The following is a 24201-nucleotide window of genomic DNA, read 5'->3' as shown; positions in this document are numbered from 1 at the left end:
GTGTCCTGTGTATACCTACAATTGACACAGAGGTTACAGTGTCCTGCGTATACGTACAATTGACACAGAGGTTACAGGGCACTGTGTAAACCTACAATTGACACAGAGGCTAGTGTCCTGTGAATACCTACAATTGACACAGAGGTTACAGGGCACTGTGTAAACCTACAATTGACACAGAGGCTAGTGTCCTGTGTATACCTACAATTGACACCGAAGTTAGTGTCCGGTGTATACCTACAATTGACACAGAGGCTAGTGTCCTGTGTATACCTACAATTGACACAGAGGTTACAGGGCACTGTGTTAACCTGCAATTGACACAGAGGCTAGTGTCCTGTGTATACCTACAATTGACACAGAGGTTACAGTATCCTGTGCATACCTACAATTGACACAGAGGTTAGTGTCCTGTGTATACCTACAATTGACACAGAGGCTTAGTGTCCTGTGTATACCTACAATTGACACAGAGGTTACAGTGTCCTGTGTATACCTACAATTGACACAGAGGTTACAGTGTCCTGTGTATACCTACAATTGACACAGAGGTTACAGTGTCCTGTGTATACCTACAATTGACACAGAGGCTAGTGTCCTGTGTATACCTACAATTGACACAGAGGTTACAGGGCACTGTGTTAACCTGCAATTGACACAGAGGCTAGTGTCCTGTGTATACCTACAATTGACACAGAGGTTACAGTATCCTGTGTATACCTACAATTGACACAGAGGTTAGTGTCCTGTGTATACCTACAATTGACACAGAGGCTAGTGTCCTGTGTATACCTACAATTGACACAGAGGTTACAGTGTCCTGTGTATACCTACAATTGACACAGAGGTTAGTGTCCTGTGTATACCTACAATTGACACAGAGATTACAGTGTCCTGTGTATACCTACAATTGACACAGAGGTTACAGGGTCCTGTGTATACCTACAATTGACACAGAGGTTACAGTGTCCTGTGTATACCTACAATTGACACAGAGGTTACAGTGTCCTGTGTATACCTACAATTGACACAGAGGTTACAGTATCCTGTGTATACCTACAATTGACACAGAGGTTAGTGTCCTGTGTATACCTACAATTGACACAGAGGCTAGTGTCCTGTGTATACCTACTGTCGACACAGAGGCTTGTGTCCTCTGTATACCTACAATTGACACAGAGGTTACAGGGCACTGTGTAAACCTACAATTGACACAGAGGCTAGTGTCCTGTGTATACCTACAATTGACACAGAGGTTACAGGGCACTGTGTTAACCTACAATTGACACAGAGGCTAGTGTCCTGTGTATACCTACAATTGACACAGAGGTTACAGTGTCCTGTGTATACCTACAATTGACACAGAGGTTAGTGTCCTGTGTATACCTACAATTGACACAGAGGCTAGTGTCCTGTGTATCCCTACAATTGACACAGAGTATACAGGGCCCTGTGTATACCTACAATTTACACAGAGGTTACAGTGTCCTGTGTATACCTACAATTGACACAGAGTATACAGGGCCCTGTGTATACCTACAATTGACACAGAGGTTACAGTATCCTGTGTATACCTACAATTGAGACAGAGGTTACAGTATCCTGTGTATACCTACAATTGACACAGAGGTTAGTGTCCTGTGTATCCCTACAATTGACACAGAGGTTACAGTGTCCTGTGTAACTTACAATGGACACAGATGTTACAGTGTCCTGTGTATACCTACAATTGACACAGAGGTTAGTATCCTGTGTATACCTACAATTGACACAGAGGTTAGTGTCCTGTGTATCCCTACAATTGACACAGAGGTTAGTGTCCTGTGTATACCTACAATTGACACAGAGTTTACAGTGTCCTGTGTAACTTACAATGGACACAGAGGTTACAGAGCCCTGTGTATACCTACAATTGACACAGAGGTTACAGTATCCTGTGTATACCTACAATTGACACAGAGGTTAGTGTCCTGTGTATACCTACAATTGACACAGAGGTTACAGTGTCCTGTGTATACCTACAATTGACACAGAGGTTACAGTGTCCTGTGTAACTTACAATGGACACAGAGGTTACAGTGTCCTGTGTATACCTACAATTGACACAGAGGTTAGTATCCTGTGTATACCTACAATTGACACAGAGGTTAGTGTCCTGTGTATCCCTACAATTGACACAGATGTTACAGTGTCCTGTGTATACCTACAATTGACACAGAGGTTAGTGTCCTGTGTATACCTACAATTGACACAGAGGTTAGTGTCCTGTGTATACCTACAATTGACACAGAGGTTAGTGTCCTGTGTATCCCTACAATTGACACAGAGTATACAGGGCCCTGTGTATACCTACAATTTACACAGAGGTTACAGTGTCCTGTGTATACCTACAATTGACACATAGTATACAGGGCCCTGTGTATAGCTACAATTGACACAGAGGTTACAGTGTCCTGTGTATACCTACAATTGAGACAGAGGTTACAGTGTCCTGTGTATACCTACAATTGACACAGAGGTTAGTGTCCTGTGTATACCTACAATTGACACAGAGTATACAGGGCCCTGTGTATACCTACAATTTACACAGAGGTTACAGTGTCCTGTGTATACCTACAATTGACACAGAGGTTACAGTGTCCTGTGTAACTTACAATGGACACAGATGTTACAGTGTCCTGTGTATACCTACAATTGACACAGAGGTTACAGTGTCCTGTGTATACCTACAATTGACACAGAGGTTACAGTGTCCTGTGTATACCTACAATTGACACAGAGGTTACAGTATCCTGTGTATACCTACAATTGACACAGAGGTTAGTGTCCTGTGTATACCTACAATTGACACAGAGGTTACAGTGTCCTGTGTATACCTACAATTGACACAGAGGTTACAGTGTCCTGTGTATACCTACAATTGACACAGAGGTTACAGTGTCCTGTGTATACCTACAATTGACACAGAGGTTACAGTGTCCTGTGTATACCTACAATTGACACAGAGGTTACAGTGTCCTGTGTATACCTACAATTGACACAGAGGTTACAGTGTCCTGTGTATACCTACAATTGACACAGAGGTTACAGTATCCTGTGTATACCTACAATTGACACAGAGGTTAGTGTCCTGTGTATACCTACAATTGACACAGAGGTTACAGTGTCCTGTGTATACCTACAATTGACACAGAGGTTACAGTGTCCTGTGTATACCTACAATTGACACAGAGGTTACAGTGTCCTGTGTATACCTACAATTGACACAGAGGTTAGTATCCTGTGTATACCTACAATTGACACAGAGGTTAGTGTCCTGTGTATACCTACAATTGACACAGAGGTTACAGTGTCCTGTGTATACCTACAATTGACACAGAGGTTAGTGTCCTGTGTATACCTACAATTGACACAGAGGTTACAGTCCTGTGTATCCCTACAATTGACACAGAGGTTACAGGGTCCCTGTGTATACCTACAATTGACACAGAGGTTACAGTGTCCCTGTGTATACCTACAATTGACACAGAGGTTACAGTGTCCTGTGTATAGCCTACAATTGACACAGAGGTTACAGTGTCCTGTGTATACCTACAATTGACACAGAGGTTACAGTGTCCTGTGTATACCTACAATTGACACAGAGGTTAGTGTCCTGTGTATACCTACAATTGACACAGAGTATACAGTGTCCTGTGTATACCTACAATTTACACAGAGGTTACAGTGTCCTGTGTATACCTACAATTGACACAGAGGTTACAGTGTCCTGTGTATACCTACAATTGACACAGAGGTTACAGTGTCCTGTGTATACCTACAATTGACACAGAGGTTACAGTGTCCTGTGTATACCTACAATTGACACAGAGGTTACAGTGTCCTGTGTATACCTACAATTGACACAGAGGTTACAGTGTCCTGTGTATACCTACACCTTGACACAGAGGTTACAGTGTCCTGTGTATACCAATTGACAATTGACACAGAGGTTACAGTGTCCTGTGTATACCTACAATTGACACAGAGGTTACAGTGTCCTGTGTATACCTACAATTGACACAGAGGTTACAGTGTCCTGTGTATACCTACAATTGACACAGAGGTTACAGTGTCCTGTGTATACCTACAATTGACACAGAGGTTACAGTGTCCTGTGTATACCTACAATTGACACAGAGGTTACAGTGTCCTGTGTATACCTACAATTGACACAGAGGTTACAGTGTCCTGTGTATACCTACAATTGACACAGAGGTTACAGTGTCCTGTGTATACCTACAATTGACACAGAGGTTACAGTGTCCTGTGTATACCTACAATTGACACAGAGGTTACAGTGTCCTGTGTATACCTACAATTGACACAGAGGTTACAGTGTCCTGTGTACAATTACCTACAATTGACACAGAGGTACCTACAATGTCCACAGAGGTGTGTCCTGTGTATACCTACAATTGACACAGAGGTTACTGTATCCTGTGTATACCTACAATTGACACAGAGGTTACAGTGTCCTGTGTATACCTACAATTGACACAGAGGTTACAGTGTCCTGTGTATACCTACAATTGACACAGAGGTTACAGTGTCCTGTGTATACCTACAATTGACACAGAGGTTAGTGTCCTGTGTATACCTACAATTGACACAGAGGTTACAGTGTCCTGTGTATACCTACAATTGACACAGAGGTTACAGTGTCCTGTGTATACCTACAATTGACACAGAGGTTACAGTGTCCTGTGTATACCTACAATTGACACAGAGGTTAGTGTCCTGTGTATACCTACAATTGACACAGAGGTTACAGTGTCCTGTGTATACCTACAATTGACACATAGTATACAGGGCCCTGTGTATAGCTACAATTGACACAGAGGTTACAGTGTCCTGTGTATACCTACAATTGAGACAGAGGTTACAGTGTCCTGTGTATACCTACAATTGACACAGAGGTTAGTGTCCTGTGTATACCTACAATTGACACAGAGTATACAGGGCCCTGTGTATACCTACAATTTACACAGAGGTTACAGTGTCCTGTGTATACCTACAATTGACACAGAGGTTACAGTGTCCTGTGTAACTTACAATGGACACAGATGTTACAGTGTCCTGTGTATACCTACAATTGACACAGAGGTTACAGTGTCCTGTGTATACCTACAATTGACACAGAGGTTACAGTGTCCCGTGTATACCTACAATTGACACAGAGGTTACAGTATCCTGTGTATACCTACAATAGACACAGAGGTTAGTGTCCTGTGTATACCTACAATTGACACAGAGGTTACAGTGTCCTGTGTATACCTACAATTGACACAGAGGTTACAGTGTCCTGTGTATAGCTACAATTGACACAGAGGTTACAGTATCCTGTGTATACCTACAATTGACACAGAGGTTAGTGTCCTGTGTATACCTACAATTGACACAGAGTATACAGGGCCCTGTGTATACCTACAATTGACACAGAGGTTACAGTGTCCTGTGTATACCTACAATTGACACAGAGGTTACAGTGTCCTGTGTAACTTACAATGGACACAGATGTTACAGTGTCCTGTGTATACCTACAATTGACACAGAGGTTACAGTGTCCTGTGTATACCTACAATTGACACAGAGGTTACAGTGTCCCGTGTATACCTACAATTGACACAGAGGTTACAGTATCCTGTGTATACCTACAATAGACACAGAGGTTAGTGTCCTGTGTATACCTACAATTGACACAGAGGTTACAGTGTCCTGTGTATACCTACAATTGACACAGAGGTTACAGTGTCCTGTGTATAGCTACAATTGACACAGAGGTTACTGTATCCTGTGTATACCTACAATTGACACAGAGGTTACAGTGTCCTGTGTATACCTACAATTGACACAGAGGTTACAGTGTCCTGTGTATACCTACAATTGACACAGAGGTTACAGTGTCCTGTGTATACCTACAATTGACACAGAGGTTACAGTATCCTGTGTATACCTACAATAGACACAGAGGTTAGTGTCCTGTGTATACCTACAATTGACACAGAGGTTACAGTGTCCTGTGTATACCTACAATTGACACAGAGGTTACAGTGTCCTGTGTATACCTACAATTGACACAGAGGTTAGTGTCCTGTGTATACCTACAATTGACACAGAGGTTACAGTGTCCTGTGTATACCTACAATTGACACAGAGGTTACAGTGTCCTGTGTATACCTACAATTGACACAGAGGTTACAGTGTCCTGTGTATACCTACAATTGACACAGAGGTTAGTGTCCTGTGTATACCTACAATTGACACAGAGGTTACAGTGTCCTGTGTATACCTACAATTGACACAGAGGTTACAGTGTCCTGTGTATACCCTACAATTGACACAGAGGTTACAGTGTCCTGTGTATACCTACAATTGACACAGAGGTTACAGTGTCCTGTGTATACCTACAATTGACACAGAGGTTACAGTGTCCTGTGTATACCTACAATTGACACAGAGTATACAGGGTCCTGTGTGTATACCTACAATTGACACAGAGGTTACAGTGTCCTGTGTATACCTACAATTGACACAGAGGTTACAGTGTCCTGTGTATACCTACAATTGACACAGAGGTTAGTGTCCTGTGTATACCTACAATTGACACAGAGTATACAGGGCCCTGTGTATACCTACAATTGACACAGAGGCCCTATACACCCAATTGACACAGAGGTTGTTCAGTGTCCTGTGTATACCTACAATTGACACAGAGGTTACAGTGTCCTGTGTATACCTACAATTGACACAGAGGTTACAGTGTCCTGTGTATACCTACAATTGACACAGAGGTTACAGTGTCCTGTGTATACCTACAATTGACACAGAGGTTACAGTGTCCTGTGTATACCTACAATTGACACAGAGGTTACAGTGTCCTGTGTATACCTACAATTGACACAGAGGTTACAGTGTCCTGTGTATACCTACAATTGACACAGAGGTTACAGTATCCCTGTGTATACCTACAATTGACACAGAGGTTACAGTGTCCTGTGTATACCTACAATTGACACAGAGGTTACAGTGTCCTGTGTATACCTACAATTGACACAGAGGTTACAGTGTCCTGTGTATACCTACAATTGACACAGAGGTTACAGTGTCCTGTGTATACCTACAATTGACACAGAGGTTACAGTGTCCTGTGTATACCTACAATTGACACAGAGGTTACAGTGTCCTGTGTATACCTACAATTGACACAGAGGTTACAGTGTCCTACAATGTGTACAGTGTCCCGTGTATACCTACACCACAGAGGTTAATTGTACCTACAGAGGAGGTTACAGTGTCCTGTGTATACCTACAATTGACACAGAGGTTACAGTGTCCTGTGTATACCTACAATTGACACAGAGGTTACAGTGTCCTGTGTATACCTACAATTGACACAGAGGTTACAGTGTCCTGTGTATACCTACAATTGACACAGAGGTTACAGTGTCCTGTGTATACCTACAATTGACACAGAGGTTACAGTGTCCTGTGTATACCTACAATTGACACAGAGGTTACAGTGTCCTGTGTATACCTACAATTGACACAGAGGTTACAGTGTCCTGTGTATACCTACAATTGACACAGAGGTTACAGTGTCCTGTGTATACCTACAATTGACACAGAGGTTGTCCTGTGTATACCTACACCTGACACACAGAGGTTACAGTGTCCTGTGTATACCTACAATTGACACAGAGGTTACAGTGTCCTGTGTATACCTACAATTGACACAGAGGTTAGTGTCCTGTGTATACCTACAATTGACACAGAGTATACAGGGCCCTGTGTATACCCTACAATTGACACAGAGGTTACAGTGTCCTGTGTATACCTACAATTGACACAGAGGTTACAGTGTCCTGTGTATACTTACAATGGACACAGAGGTTACAGTGTCCTGTGTATACCTACAATTGACACAGAGGTTACAGTGTCCTGTGTATACCTACAATTGACACAGAGGTTACAGTGTCCTGTGTATACCTACAATTGACACAGAGGTTACAGTATCCTGTGTATACCTACAATTGACACAGAGGTTAGTGTCCTGTGTATACCTACAATTGACACAGAGGTTACAGTGTCCTGTGTATACCTACAATTGACACAGAGGTTACAGTGTCCTGTGTATAGCTACAATTGACACAGAGGTTACTGTATCCTGTGTATACCTACAATTGACACAGAGGTTACAGTGTCCTGTGTATACCTACAATTGACACAGAGGTTACAGTGTCCTGTGTATACCTACAATTGACACAGAGGTTACAGTGTCCTGTGTATACCTACAATTGACACAGAGGTTACAGTGTCCTGTGTATACCTACAATTGACACAGAGGTTACAGTGTCCTGTGTATACCTACAATTGACACAGAGGTTACAGTGTCCTGTGTATACCTACAATTGACACAGAGGTTACAGTGTCCTGTGTATACCTACAATTGACACAGAGGTTACAGTGTCCTGTGTATACCTACAATTGACACAGAGGTTACAGTGTCCTGTGTATACCTACAATTGACACAGAGGTTACAGTGTCCTGTGTATACCTACAATTGACACAGAGGTTACAGTGTCCTGTGTATACCTACAATTGACACAGAGGTTACAGTGTCCTGTGTATACCTACAATTGACACAGATGTTACAGTGTCCTGTGTATACCTACAATTGACACAGAGGTTAGTGTCCTGTGTATACCTACAATTGACACAGAGGTTACAGTGTCCTGTGTATACCTACAATTGACACAGAGGTTACAGTGTCCTGTGTATACCTACAATTGACACAGAGGTTACAGTGTCCTGTGTATACCTACAATTGACACAGAGGTTACAGTGTCCTGTGTATACCTACAATTGACACAGAGGTTACAGTGTCCTGTGTATACCTACAATTGACACAGAGGTTACAGTGTCCTGTGTATACCTACAATTGACACAGAGGTTACAGTGTCCTGTGTATACCTACAATTGACACAGAGGTTACAGGGTCCTGTGTATACCTACAATTTACACAGAGGTTACAGTGTCCTGTGTATACCTACAATTGACACAGAGGTTACAGTGTCCTGTGTATACCTACAATTGACACAGAGGTTACAGTGTCCTGTGTATACCTACAATTGACACAGAGGTTACAGTGTCCTGTGTATACCTACAATTGACACAGAGGTTACAGTGTCCTGTGTATACCTACAATTGACACAGAGGTTACAGTGTCCTGTGTATACCTACAATTGACACAGAGGTTAGTGTCCTGTGTATACCTACAATTGACACAGAGGTTCCAGTGTCCTGTTACAGTCCTGTGTATACCTACAATTGACACAGAGGTTACAGTGTCCTGTGTATACCTACAATTGACACAGAGGTTACAGTGTCCTGTGTATACCTACAATTGACACAGAGGTTACAGTGTCCTGTGTATACCTACAATTGACACACAGAGGTTACAGTGTCCTGTGTATACCTACAATTGACACAGAGGTTACAGTGTCCTGTGTATACCTACAATTGACACAGAGGTTACAGTGTCCTGTGTATACCTACACAATTGACACAGAGGTTAGTGTCCTGTGTATACCTACAATTGACACAGAGGTTACAGTGTCCTGTGTATACCTACAATTGACACAGAGGTTACAGTGTCCTGTGTATACCTACAATTGACACAGAGGTTACAGTGTCCTGTGTATACCTACAATTGACACAGAGGTTACAGTGTCCTGTGTATACCTACAATTGACACAGAGGTTAGTGTCCTGTGTATACCTACAATTGACACAGAGGTTACAGGGCCCTGTGTATACCTACAATTTACACAGAGGTTACAGTGTCCTGTGTATACCTACAATTGACACAGATGTTACAGTGTCCTGTGTAACTTACAATGGACACAGATGTTACAGTGTCCTGTGTATACCTACAATTGACACAGAGGTTACAGTGTCCTGTGTATACCTACAATTGACACAGAGGTTACAGTGTCCTGTGTATACCTACAATTGACACAGAGGTTACAGTGTCCTGTGTATACCTACAATTGACACAGAGGTTAGTGTCCTGTGTATACCTACAATTGACACAGAGGTTACAGTGTCCTGTGTATACCTACAATTGACACAGAGGTTACAGTGTCCTGTGTATACCTACAATTGACACAGAGGTTACTGTATCCTGTGTATACCTACAATTGACACAGAGGTTACAGTGTCCTGTGTATACCTACAATTGACACAGAGGTTACAGTGTCCTGTGTATACCTACAATTGACACAGAGGTTACAGTGTCCTGTGTATACCTACAATTGACACAGAGGTTACAGTGTCCTGTGTATACCTACAATTGACACAGAGGTTAGTGTCCTGTGTATACCTACACAATTGACACAGAGTATACAGGGCCCCTGTGTATACCTACAATTGACACAGAGGTTACAGTGTCCTGTGTATACCTACAATTGACACAGAGGTTACAGTGTCCTGTGTATACCTACAATGGACACAGATGTTACAGTGTCCTGTGTATACCTACAATTGACACAGAGGTTACAGTGTCCTGTGTATACCTACAATTGACACAGAGGTTACAGTGTCCCGTGTATACCTACAATTGACACAGAGGTTACAGTATCCTGTGTATACCTACAATTGACACAGAGGTTAGTGTCCTGTGTATACCTACAATTGACACAGAGGTTACAGTGTCCTGTGTATACCTACAATTGACACAGAGGTTACAGTGTCCTGTGTATACCTACAATTGACACAGAGGTTACAGTATCCTGTGTATACCTACAATTGACACAGAGGTTACAGTGTCCTGTGTATACCTACAATTGACACAGAGGTTACAGTGTCCTGTGTATACCTACAATTGACACAGAGGTTACAGTGTCCTGTGTATACCTACAATTGACACAGAGGTTACAGTGTCCTGTGTATACCTACAATTGACACAGAGGTTAGTGTCCTGTGTATACCTACAATTGACACAGAGGTTACAGTGTCCTGTGTATACCTACAATTGACACAGAGGTTACAGTGTCCTGTGTATACCTACAATTGACACAGAGGTTAGTGTCCTGTGTATACCTACAATTGACACAGAGGTTACAGTGTCCTGTGTATACCTACAATTGACACAGAGGTTACAGTGTCCTGTGTGTATACCTACAATTGACACAGAGGTTACAGTGTCCTGTGTATACCTACAATTGACACAGAGGTTAGTGTCCTGTGTATACCTACAATTGACACAGAGGTTACAGTGTCCTGTGTATACCTACAATTGACACAGAGGTTACAGTGTCCTGTGTATACCTACAATTGACACAGAGGTTACAGTGTCCTGTGTATACCTACAATTGACACAGAGGTTACAGTGTCCTGTGTATACCTACAATTGACACAGAGGTTACAGTGTCCTGTGTATACCTACAATTGACACAGAGTACACAGGGTCCTGTGTATACCTACAATTGACACAGAGGTTACAGTGTCCTGTGTATACCTACAATTGACACAGAGGTTACAGTGTCCTGTGTATACCTACAATTGACACAGAGGTTAGTGTCCTGTGTATACCTACAATTGACACAGAGGTTACAGGGCCCTGTGTATACCTACAATTGACACAGAGGTTACAGTGTCCTGTGTATACCTACAATTGACACAGAGGTTACAGTGTCCTGTGTAACTTACAATCAACACAGATGTTACAGTGTCCTGTGTATACCTACAATTGACACAGAGGTTACAGTGTCCTGTGTATACCTACAATTGACACAGAGGTTACAGTGTCCTGTGTATACCTACAATTGACACAGAGGTTACAGTGTCCTGTGTATACCTACAATTGACACAGAGGTTAGTGTCCTGTGTATACCTACAATTGACACAGAGTATACAGGGCCCTGTGTATAGCTACAATTGACACAGAGGTTACAGTGTCCTGTGTATACCAACAATTGAGACAGAGGTTACAGTGTCCTGTGTATACCTACAATTGACACAGAGGTTAGTGTCCTGTGTATACCTACAATTGACACAGAGTATACAGGGCCCTGTGTATACCTACAATTGACACAGAGGTTACAGTGTCCTGTGTATACCTACAATTGACACAGAGGTTACAGTGTCCTGTGTAACTTACAATGGACACAGATGTTACAGTGTCCTGTGTATACCTACAATTGACACAGAGGTTACAGTGTCCTGTGTATACCTACAATTGACACAGAGGTTACAGTGTCCCGTGTATACCTACAATTGACACAGAGGTTACAGTATCCTGTGTATACCTACAATAGACACAGAGGTTAGTGTCCTGTGTATACCTACAATTGACACAGAGGTTACAGTGTCCTGTGTATACCTACAATTGACACAGAGGTTACAGTGTCCTGTGTATAGCTACAATTGACACAGAGGTTACTGTGTCCTGTGTATACCTACAATTGACACAGAGGTTACAGTGTCCTGTGTATACCTACAATTGACACAGAGGTTAGTGTCCTGTGTATACCTACAATTGACACAGAGTATACAGGGCCCTGTGTATACCTACAATTGACACAGAGGTTACAGTGTCCTGTGTATACCTACAATTGACACAGAGGTTACAGTGTCCTGTGTATACCTACAATTGACACAGATGTTACAGTGTCCTGTGTATACCTACAATTGACACAGAGGTTACAGTGTCCTGTGTATACCTACAATTGACACAGAGGTTACAGTGTCCTGTGTATACCTACAATTGACACAGAGGTTAGTGTCCTGTGTATACCTACAATTGACACAGAGTATACAGGGCCCTGTGTATACCTACAATTTACACAGAGGTTACAGTGTCCTGTGTATACCTACAATTGACACAGAGGTTACAGTGTCCTGTGTAACTTACAATGGACACAGATGTTACAGTGTCCTGTGTATACCTACAATTGACACAGAGGTTACAGTGTCCTGTGTATACCTACAATTGACACAGAGGTTACAGTGTCCCGTGTATACCTACAATTGACACAGAGGTTACAGTATCCTGTGTATACCTACAATAGACACAGAGGTTAGTGTCCTGTGTATACCTACAATTGACACAGAGGTTACAGTGTCCTGTGTATACCTACAATTGACACAGAGGTTACAGTGTCCTGTGTATACCTACAATTGACACAGAGGTTACAGTATCCTGTGTATACCTACAATTGACACAGAGGTTACAGTGTCCTGTGTATACCTACAATTGACACAGAGGTTACAGTGTCCTGTGTATACCTACAATTGACACAGAGGTTACAGTGTCCCGTGTATACCTACAATTGACACAGAGGTTACAGACACAGAGGTGTATCCTGTGTATACCTACAATTGACACAGAGGTTAGTGTCCTGTGTATACCTACAATTGACACAGAGGTTACAGTGTCCTGTGTATACCTACAATTGACACAGAGGTTACAGTGTCCTGTGTATACCTACAATTGACACAGAGGTTACAGTGTCCTGTGTATACCTACAATTGACACAGAGGTTACAGTGTCCTGTGTATACCTACAATTGACACAGAGGTTACAGTGTCCTGTGTATACCTACAATTGACACAGAGGTTACAGTGTCCTGTGTATACCTACAATTGACACAGAGGTTACAGTGTCCTGTGTATACCTACAATTGACACAGAGGTTACAGTGTCCTGTGTATACCTACAATTGACACAGAGGTTAGTGTCCTGTGTATACCTACAATTGACACAGAGGTTAGTGTCCTGTGTATACCTACAATTGACACAGAGGTTACAGTGTCCTGTGTATACCTACAATTGACACAGAGGTTACAGTGTCCTGTGTATACCTACAATTGACACAGAGGTTACAGTGTCCTGTGTATACCTACAATTGACACAGAGGTTACAGTGTCCTGTGTATACCTACAATTGACACAGAGGTTACAGTGTCCTGTGTATACCTACAATTGACACAGAGGTTACAGTGTCCTGTGTATACCTACAATTGACACAGAGGTTACAGTGTCCCGTGTATACCTACAATTGACACAGAGGTTACAGTGTCCTGTGTATACCTACAATTGACACAGAGGTTACAGTGTCCTGTGTATACCTACAATTGACACAGAGGTTAGGTGTGTATATACAGAGGCCCTGTCCTGTGTATACCTACAATTGACACAGAGGTTACAGTGTCCTGTGTATACCTACAATTGACACAGAGGTTACAGTGTCCTGTGTATACCTGTGACACAGAGGTTACAGTGTCCTGTGTATACCTACACAGAGGTTAGTGTCCTGTGTATACCTACAATTGACACAGAGTATACAGGGCCCTGTGTATACCTACAATTTACACAGAGGTTACAGTGTCCTGTGTATACCTACAATTGACACAGAGGTTACAGTGTCCTGTGTAACTTACAATGGACACAGATGTTACAGTGTCCTGTGTATACCTACAATTGACACAGAGGTTACAGTGTCCTGTGTATACCTACAATTGACACAGAGGTTACAGTGTCCCGTGTATACCTACAATTGACACAGAGGTTACAGTATCCTGTGTATACCTACAATAGACACAGAGGTTAGTGTCCTGTGTATACCTACAATTGACACAGAGGTTACAGTGTCCTGTGTATACCTACAATTGACACAGAGGTTACAGTGTCCTGTGTATACCTACAATTGACACAGAGGTTACTGTTACTGTGTCCTTACAGTGTATACCTACAATTGACACAGAGGTTAGTGTCCTGTGTATACCTACAATTGACACAGAGTATACAGGGCCCTGTGTATACCTACAATTGACACAGAGGTTACAGTGTCCTGTGTATACCTACAATTGACACAGAGGTTACAGTGTCCTGTGTAACTTACAATGGACACAGATGTTACAGTGTCCTGTGTATACCTACAATTGACACAGAGGTTACAGTGTCCTGTGTATACCTACAATTGACACAGAGGTTACAGTGTCCCGTGTATACCTACAATTGACACAGAGGTTACAGTATCCTGTGTATACCTACAATTGACACAGAGGTTAGTGTCCGGTGTATACCTACAATTGACACAGAGGTTACAGTGTCCTGTGTATACCTACAATTGACACAGAGGTTACAGTGTCCTGTGTATAGCCTACAATTGACACAGAGGTTACTGTATCCTGTGTATACCTACAATTGACACAGAGGTTACAGTGTCCTGTGTATACCTACAATTGACACAGAGGTTACAGTGTCCTGTGTATACCTACAATTGACACAGAGGTTACAGTGTCCTGTGTATACCTACAATTGACACAGAGGTTACAGTATCCTGTGTATACCTACAATTGACACAGAGGTTAGTGTCCTGTGTATACCTACAATTGACACAGAGGTTACAGTGTCCTGTGTATACCTACAATTGACACAGAGGTTACAGTGTCCTGTGTATACCTACAATTGACACAGAGGTTACAGTGTCCTGTGTATACCTACAATTGACACAGAGGTTAGTGTCCTGTGTATACCTACAATGTTATATACCTACAATTGACACAGAGGTTACAGTGTCCTGTGTATACCTACAATTGACACAGAGGTTACAGTGTCCTGTGTATACCTACAATTGACACAGAGGTTACAGTGTCCTGTGTATACCTACAATTGACACAGAGGTTAGTGTCCTGTGTATACCTACAATTGACACAGAGTATACAGGGCCCTGTGTATACCTACAATTGACACAGAGGTTACAGTGTCCTGTGTATACCTACAATTGACACAGAGGTTACAGTGTCCTGTGTATACCTACAATTGACACAGAGGTTACAGTGTCCTGTGTATACCTACAATTGACACAGAGGTTACAGTGTCCTGTGTATACCTACAATTGACACAGAGGTTACAGTGTCCTGTGTATACCTACAATTGACACAGAGGTTACAGTGTCCTGTGTATACCTACAATTGACACAGAGGTTAGTGTCCTGTGTATACCTACAATTGACACAGAGGTTACAGTGTCCTGTGTATACCTACAATTGACACAGAGGTTACAGTGTCCTGTGTATACCTACAATTGACACAGAGGTTACAGTGTCCTGTGTATACCTACAATTGACACAGAGGTTACAGTGTCCTGTGTATACCTACAATTGACACAGAGGTTACAGTGTCCTGTGTATACCTACAATTGACACAGAGGTTACAGTGTCCTGTGTATACCTACAATTGACACAGAGGTTACAGTATCCTGTGTATACCTACAATTGACACAGAGGTTACAGTGTCCTGTGTATACCTACAATTGACACAGAGGTTACAGTGTCCTGTGTATACCTACAATTGACACAGAGGTTACAGTGTCCTGTGTATACCTACAATTGACACAGAGGTTACAGTGTCCTGTGTATACCTACAATTGACACAGAGGTTACAGTGTCCTGTGTATACCTACAATTGACACAGAGGTTAGTGTCCTGTGTATACCTACAATTGACACAGAGGTTACAGTGTCCTGTGTATACCTACAATTGACACAGAGGTTACAGTGTCCTGTGTATACCTACAATTGACACAGAGGTTACAGTTACAGTGTCCTGTGTATACCTACAATTGACACAGAGGTTACAGTGTCCTGTGTATACCTACAATTGACACAGAGGTTACAGTGTCCTGTGTATACCTACAATTGACACAGAGGTTACAGTGTCCTGTGTATACCTACAATTGACACAGAGGTTACAGTGTCCTGTGTATACCTACAATTGACACAGAGGTTAGTATCCTGTGTATACCTACAATTGACACAGAGGTTAGTGTCCTGTGTATACCTACAATTGACACAGAGGTTACAGTGTCCTGTGTATACCTACAATTGACACAGAGGTTACAGTGTCCTGTGTATACCTACAATTGACACAGAGGTTAGTGTCCTGTGTATACCTACAATTGACACAGAGGTTACAGTGTCCTGTGTATACCTACAATTGACACAGAGGTTACAGTGTCCTGTGTATACCTACAATGGACACAGAGGTTACAGTGTCCTGTGTATACCTACAATTGACACAGAGGTTACAGTATCCTGTGTATACCTACAATTGACACAGAGGTTAGTGTCCTGTGTATCCCTACAATTGACACAGATGTTACAGTGTCCTGTGTATACCTACAATTGACACAGAGGTTAGTGTCCTGTGTATACCTACAATTGACACAGAGGTTAGTGTCCTGTGTATACCTACAATTGACACAGAGGTTAGTGTCCTGTGTATCCCTACAATTGACACAGAGTATACAGGGCCCTGTGTATACCTACAATTTACACAGAGGTTACAGTGTCCTGTGTATACCTACAATTGACACATAGTATACAGGGGGCCCTGTGTATAGCTACAATTGACACAGAGGTTACAGTGTCCTGTGTATACCTACAATTGAGACAGAGGTTACAGTGTCCTGTGTATACCTACAATTGACACAGAGGTTAGTGTCCTGTGTATACCTACAATTGACACAGAGTATACAGGGCCCTGTGTATACCTACAATTTACACAGAGGTTACAGTGTCCTGTGTATACCTACAATTGACACAGAGGTTACAGTGTCCTGTGTAACTTACAATGGACACAGATGTTACAGTGTCCTGTGTATACCTACAATTGACACAGAGGTTACAGTGTCCTGTGTATACCTACAATTGACACAGAGGTTACAGTGTCCCGTGTATACCTACAATTGACACAGAGGTTACAGTATCCTGTGTATACCTACAATAGACACAGAGGTTAGTGTCCTGTGTATACCTACAATTGACACAGAGGTTACAGTGTCCTGTGTATACCTACAATTGACACAGAGGTTACAGTGTCCTGTGTATAGCTACAATTGACACAGAGGTTACTGTATCCTGTGTATACCTACAATTGACACAGAGGTTACAGTGTCCTGTGTATACCTACAATTGACACAGAGGTTACAGTGTCCTGTGTATACCTACAATTGACACAGAGGTTACAGTGTCCCGTGTATACCTACAATTGACACAGAGGTTACAGTATCCTGTGTATACCTACAATAGACACAGAGGTTAGTGTCCTGTGTATACCTACAATTGACACAGAGGTTACAGTGTCCTGTGTATACCTACAATTGACACAGAGGTTACAGTGTCCTGTGTATACCTACAATTGACACAGAGGTTACAGTGTCCCGTGTATACCTACAATTGACACAGAGGTTACAGTATCCTGTGTATACCTACAATAGACACAGAGGTTAGTGTCCTGTGTATACCTACAATTGACACAGAGGTTACAGTGTCCTGGGTAACTTACAATGGACACAGAGGTTACAGTGTCCTGTGTATACCTACAATTGACACAGAGGTTACAGTATCCTGTGTATACCTACAATTGACACAGAGGTTACAGTGTCCTGTGTATAACTACAATTGACACAGAGGTTAGTGTCCTGTGTATACCTACAATTGACACAGAGGTTACAGTGTCCTGTGTATACCTACAATTGACACAGAGTTTAGTGTCCTGTTTATACCTACAATTGACACAGAGGTTAGTATTCTGTGTATACCTACAATTGACACAGAGGTTAGTGTCCTGTGTATACCTACAATTGACACAGAGGTTACAGTGTCCTATGTATACCTACAATTGACACTGAGGTTACAGTGTCCTGTGTATACCTACAATTGACACAGAGGTTAGTGTCCTGTGTATACCTACAATTGACACAGAGGTTACAGTGTCCTGCGTATACCTACAATTGACACAGAGGTTAGTGTCCTGTGTATACCTACAAATAGCAGAGGTTACAGTGCCCTGTGTATACCTACAAATCATTAAGAGGTTACAGTTTCTGATGCTGTATGTTGCGAGTGAAATTGTGATGATTTAAGCATCATATTTCTGACGTAATAATAAACACTATGGATAATACAGCATGGAATTCAGAATGAGAGGTTTCGACATTACAACGTAGCTCCATGTCACAAAGAGCCGTGATCCTGGTAGACACTTCTGAAAGAAACTTAAGGTCGGAATGAGCTTTTTGATTATTCATAAGCACGCCTTCAAGAAATTGGACTTTAATTGTGAGTGAATGAGTGACTATGGCTTTACGCCGCTTTTATCATTATTCCAGCAATATCACGGCGGGGGACACCAGAAATGGGCTTCACACATTGTGGGGAATCGAACCCGGTTCTTTAGTCATTAGGCTACACCACCGCCCCTTGCATTTCAAATTTTCACAACAACAGTAATGTGATTTGTAGCAGTGTGTATATTCACATCTACTCTGGGATAAATTAAAACCATTATATGGTATATAACACACCCGTTCATGGGCGGATCCAAGGGTTGGGGGTGGGTGGGTTTCAGGGGAAAATGACTTATGACCACATTGAAGATTTTTGGCGTTGGCGGAGCCAAGGGGGGTCAGGGGGTCCTTCCCTTTCCATTCTTGGATCCGCCCATGCCGTTTACTCTGCACGTTGGCGAAAAAGCAGTTCTTCAAAACCCCTCTGAGCTTACAAACCCCACAGAACAATAAACATACCAGTAGTGTGTGACATCGAGTACACGTGAAACAAATATAGGCTTTACCGTGGCGCTCTGATACCTTGTGTTTCACATCCTGCTTATATTCACTGCATACCTTCAAGTCCAACAGCCACAAGTGGATCTATATCGTGTTTCTTCACAAAGCGCTGCTCAAGGATCACCTGAATTGACGTCATCAGCTGTGCCATGACAATCAGCAGGTCCCCTGAAAAAACCGACCATAGTCACTAGTGAGAGAGTTGGATCCAATGTTGATCTCAGTAGTACTGTAGCCTTACTGGTGTGTGTCAGCTTTAGGTAGGAGAAGAGTGATGCGTATCACAGTTTGGTAAAGTGGTGCATGGTGCTGAGAAATCGCGAATCACCATCAGTCAGAATCTGGGATTGGAACTGGCAGACACATTTTGATTGTGAATCTAGCTAGGCGTCTCGCTCCCGTCATTAAGAGCATACCATCCCGAAGGCTACATTCAGTCAAGAAAATAAACATCCAACAATTTGACTTTTTGCAAACAATTATTCAATGTTTTACATGTTTACATACCGCACAATAACTCACCGGCAGCTATCCCGTACGGGTCATATGTGTTGTCCTTCCCCCACACATAGTCCCTCAGGCCGATCACCGCCAGTCCCACAGCACATATCGAGGCACCAACCCACTGCAGTTTACGCACGGTCTTTTCGCGGCCAACAAACGCCACGGTCAATGTACATGTTGCCAGCAACCCAACACCTTCAAACAATTATAATATCACGTAATAATGAGTTCGATTCAAACATGTCTCTAGCTTGTCCTCATGAAATAATCTCAGATGGAATCCTCGCTGTGTTATTGTCCAATCGCTGTTGTATGGTATTGTATTTATTAAAACCCCTTTACCTTTTTATTGATATCGAATGAAATACGTACAGTTTCATAAAACTTGATAATGGTAGAGGACGGTTCCCAAATGTGTTTGGGTGGGGTAGATCCCACATACCACTCACCCTGCAGCATGATGAAACTACTAGGGAATGTCTGACGCAGTCCAATAAACAGTAACCCTGTTCTTGCAAAGTCGCAGAGCGCACATGGCAGAAATATAATCTTGTTGTATTCCTTTTTTGTCCTTTGGTTTAATTTTTCTGGCCAGCCTGGGTCCTCTCCTGGGGCCTGCTTCTCGTATCATCTGTTCTCTCTGTTCCCTCTGGCGCCTCTGTCTCAGGCCCTCCTCCGTCTCCTCCACCTGAACGCCGACCACGGGACCCCCGATAACTCCATCCCCGGCTGCCTGAACCTGTCCACGGACATCTTCCCCTATGTAACGAAGATTATCACTCCCGTAATGTGACGGAAGCAATCATATTTTTCCGAAACAAAACAACTGAATACCATGCTGGCTTGACGTCGATTCAGCATTCACTTACACATTATGACGTGAACACATTATGGAAGAGCATGTTTTGATTAACAAAGTTGTTTTATAAATTCAATAATATCCCCTAAACAAACGTTATTGTAACGTGGATGTATTTTCAGTTACGAACTTTAATTAATTGTTTTCATTTGAATGAAGGTACGTTTTTTGAAAACAACTCAAAGAAACGAAACTAACGAAACTCAGATTCCTATCTTGCGAAGGGTGGTGGTGCCTAGTTGTTAAAGCGTTCGCACGTCAAGCCGAAGACCCGGGTTCGATTCCCCACATGGGAACAAAGTGTGAAGGCCACCTCTGGTGTCCCCAGCCGTGATATTGCTGGAATATTGCTAAAGTGGCGTAAAACTAAACTCACTCACTCTTGCAAAGGAAAGTAACTACAACAAACAAACTGGCAAATGTAGTCGCCTTTATTGACCAGCATCGGTGCTGGGCGCACACTCTCCCCTAGTTCCTCACAATGGTTTGGGGAAGGACTTCATGTTTCCTCCTGGCCGCCAATTGTATTGCTGAGTATAAACAGTGGCATATTTCCCTTTATAAAAATCTCTTGGTATTCAGCAAAGTGGTCCCATTAATTGTCTCTGATTATTTAAGTTTACAAAAGGACAAAAACAAACGGTATTTCATGTCAAGTGTAATTATAAAATCCGCCATAAATAGATCTGAAGTAATATGCCAGCTCGTCCGATATCTACAAGACGATGAAGACATGTTGATGATGACTTACCCGCAGCGTCCTTTACGGTTTTGTCTTCTCTCCCACGCACCCTCACGTCCACTGCTGCTTCGACGAGCTCCTCCTCTATGGACCTTTCATTCCTAACTTGAGGGTTTTGCTTTCTATTTTCTTCCATCTTATTTCTTGCTCTAGCCCGCCTCTGGGCCGCGACTCTTCCATCTGGCACCTGGTCCTCCTCTACAGCAGGTTGCGGACCGCGTATTTTACGTATGATGGAGTGAAGTCCAAGGCACGACAGTTGGCCTAGGAATAGGAATGTTTGCTGAAACAGACGTTAATATTACATTGCGTGGCGACATGTCAAGAAGGCTATGTACGTGTGATTTACCGAGATGTTCTCACACGCGAAAATACGAAGTTGGTGGGTAGGTGGGTACTGTAAGTAGGTAGGTAAATATAGGTAATTAGGTCAGTAGTTAGGTTGGTGAGTGAGTGAGTTGGGTTTTACGCCGCATTTAGCAATATTTCAGCAATATCACGGCGGGTATGGGCTTCACACCTTGTACCCCTGTGGAGAATCGAATACGGGTCTTCGGCGTGACGAGCGAACGCTTTAACCACTATGCTACCCCCACCGCACCCAGGTATGTATGTATGTATGTGTGTGTGTGTGTGTGTGTGTGTGTGTGTGTGTGTGTGTGTGTGTGTGTGTGTGTGTGTGTGTGTGTGTGTGTGTGTGTGTGTGTGTGTGTGTGTGTGTGTGTGTGTGTGTGTGTGTGTGTGTGTGTGTGTGTGTGTGTGTGTGTGTTAGTTAGGTAGGTAGGTAGGTAACTAAATACCTGGGTGGGTATGTAGGTAGGTGGGTAGATGGGTGGGTAGGTAGGTGGGCATGTTGGTACCGTAAGTGGGTGGGTGGGTAGGTTGGTACCGTAAGTGTAATATGGTGGGCAGGCAGGTAACAGCTGGGTGGGTGGGTATGTAGGTGGTGGGTAGATTGGTGGTAGGTGGGTATGTTGGTACCGTAAGTAGGTAGGCAAGTAGGTGGGTGGGTGGGTGTTTAGGTTGATGGGTAGGTAGGTAGGTAGGTGGGGTGGGTAGGTACGTTGGTAGCAAGGTAGGTGGGTAGATGGGTGGGTAGGTAGGTTGGGTGGGTGTTTAGGTAGGTGGGTAGATAGGTATGTATGAATGTAGATAGGTATGTAGGTAGGTAGGTAGATAGGTAGGTTGGGTCGGTGTTTAGGCTGGTGGGTACGTAGGTAGGTGGGGTGGGTAGGTAGGTTGGTAGGTAGGTAGTTGGGTGGTAGGTAGATGGGTAGGCAGTAAGGTGGGTGGGTGGGAGATAGGTAGATGGGTGGGTGGGAGATAGGTGGTGGGTGGCGGGTGGGTAGGTAGGCAGGTAGATGGGTAGGCAGTAAGGTAGTAGGTAGGTAGGTAGGTCGGTGGGTGGGTGGGTAGGTAGGTGGGTGGTTGGTGTGGTGTGGTTGGTAAGGTAGGTGAGTGGGTAGATGGGTGATCTTACCATGAAGAAGGAGTGGTCGAACGTGTGCAGCCGTGACCGAGGCCGTCCTGTAGTGTTGGCGTGTGCAGCCCATCTGGCAAATCAAATACATGTTGATGATAAGAGGCAGCACGACTGTTGGTAAGTGTTCTAGAGTCTTTCCTGGACGCATATTCCAGTCGAGACATTCATTTCAATGCCATAAGGTCAGTTATGCATTTAGCAGTCACCTTCACGTCAGTCGAATGTGTGTTTCACATAAGCCATGCTCTGGAGTCACTTAGTAAGATAGTTTTTTGAAAGTGGTCAAATGTAACAAATGTTACGGTTGGGATTACACCGAGGCTTGGTGGCTGGTGCGGTTATGTTATTTACTTTCGTCCTGGCGATTATGTGCCTCTCTCAGAATCCCGGGTGGGATTCAACCCCAACTGTGTACCAGAATGTTTACCCGTCTCAGAAAGAGTAATCTGCAATATCACGTGTGTTACCGCTGACATGTTGGATGACAAAGCTGGCAACTAGAATCCACAGCCAAACGACACAGGTAAAATGTTTATGCCTTATGACATCCTTGACACAAACAAATGCACCGGAACATTTTCTGGGCCCTGTCTGGGTGCAGTGCAAGACTGATCTAGAATACCCTTGTACATTGTAATGTAATGGAGAGACCCATGTTTGTCGTATAGAGGTGACAACCAGGATCGGGTTGTCAGGCTCTCGGACTTGGTTAATACCTGTCATCGTATCGCAATAGAGTAAATAGATGCTCACTATGTCAATCACTGGATTATCTGGTCCAGACCACCAAATTTGCAGACCGTCAATTTACAAAATCGTCATATTGCTTGAATATTTTCATAAAGTGGAATACAAGTACGGACGATTGTATCATGTGTTGTTCAGGGAATATTTCTTCCCTCTGAATACACCCCAACAAACTGTCGATAAACTATGAAC

The 24201-nt window shown here is 42.9% G+C and overlaps 1 protein-coding gene across 2 annotated transcripts in view; it reads right to left on the bottom strand.

Moving 5' to 3' along the window:
* LOC124260803 (solute carrier family 35 member F6-like) overlaps positions 1 to 24201 on the bottom strand; it is a 34992-nt gene that overhangs the window by 8786 nt on the left and 2005 nt on the right. The window contains exons 2-6 of one of the 2 annotated variants that reach the window (XM_046695116.1): positions 23260 to 23332; positions 21789 to 22062; positions 20628 to 20937; positions 20197 to 20373; positions 19732 to 19842 (exon numbers count right to left, since the gene is read on the bottom strand). In XM_046695116.1, coding sequence (XP_046551072.1) covers positions 19732 to 19842; positions 20197 to 20373; positions 20628 to 20637 — 298 coding nt within the window. In that variant the 5' untranslated portion in view covers positions 20638 to 20937; positions 21789 to 22062; positions 23260 to 23332. The remainder of the gene's footprint in view (positions 1 to 19731; positions 19843 to 20196; positions 20374 to 20627; positions 20938 to 21788; positions 22063 to 23259; positions 23333 to 24201) is intronic. The other variant, XM_046695117.1, reaches the window with a different exon arrangement.

The sequence above is a fragment of the Haliotis rubra genome, unplaced genomic scaffold (assembly GCF_003918875.1).
Source record: "Haliotis rubra isolate DU_JTF1 unplaced genomic scaffold, ASM391887v1 Scf777, whole genome shotgun sequence".
Classification (NCBI taxonomy): domain Eukaryota; kingdom Metazoa; phylum Mollusca; class Gastropoda; order Lepetellida; family Haliotidae; genus Haliotis; species Haliotis rubra.
Note: the sequence above shows the minus strand (reverse complement) of the source record. Positions and strands in the feature narration are given on the sequence as shown.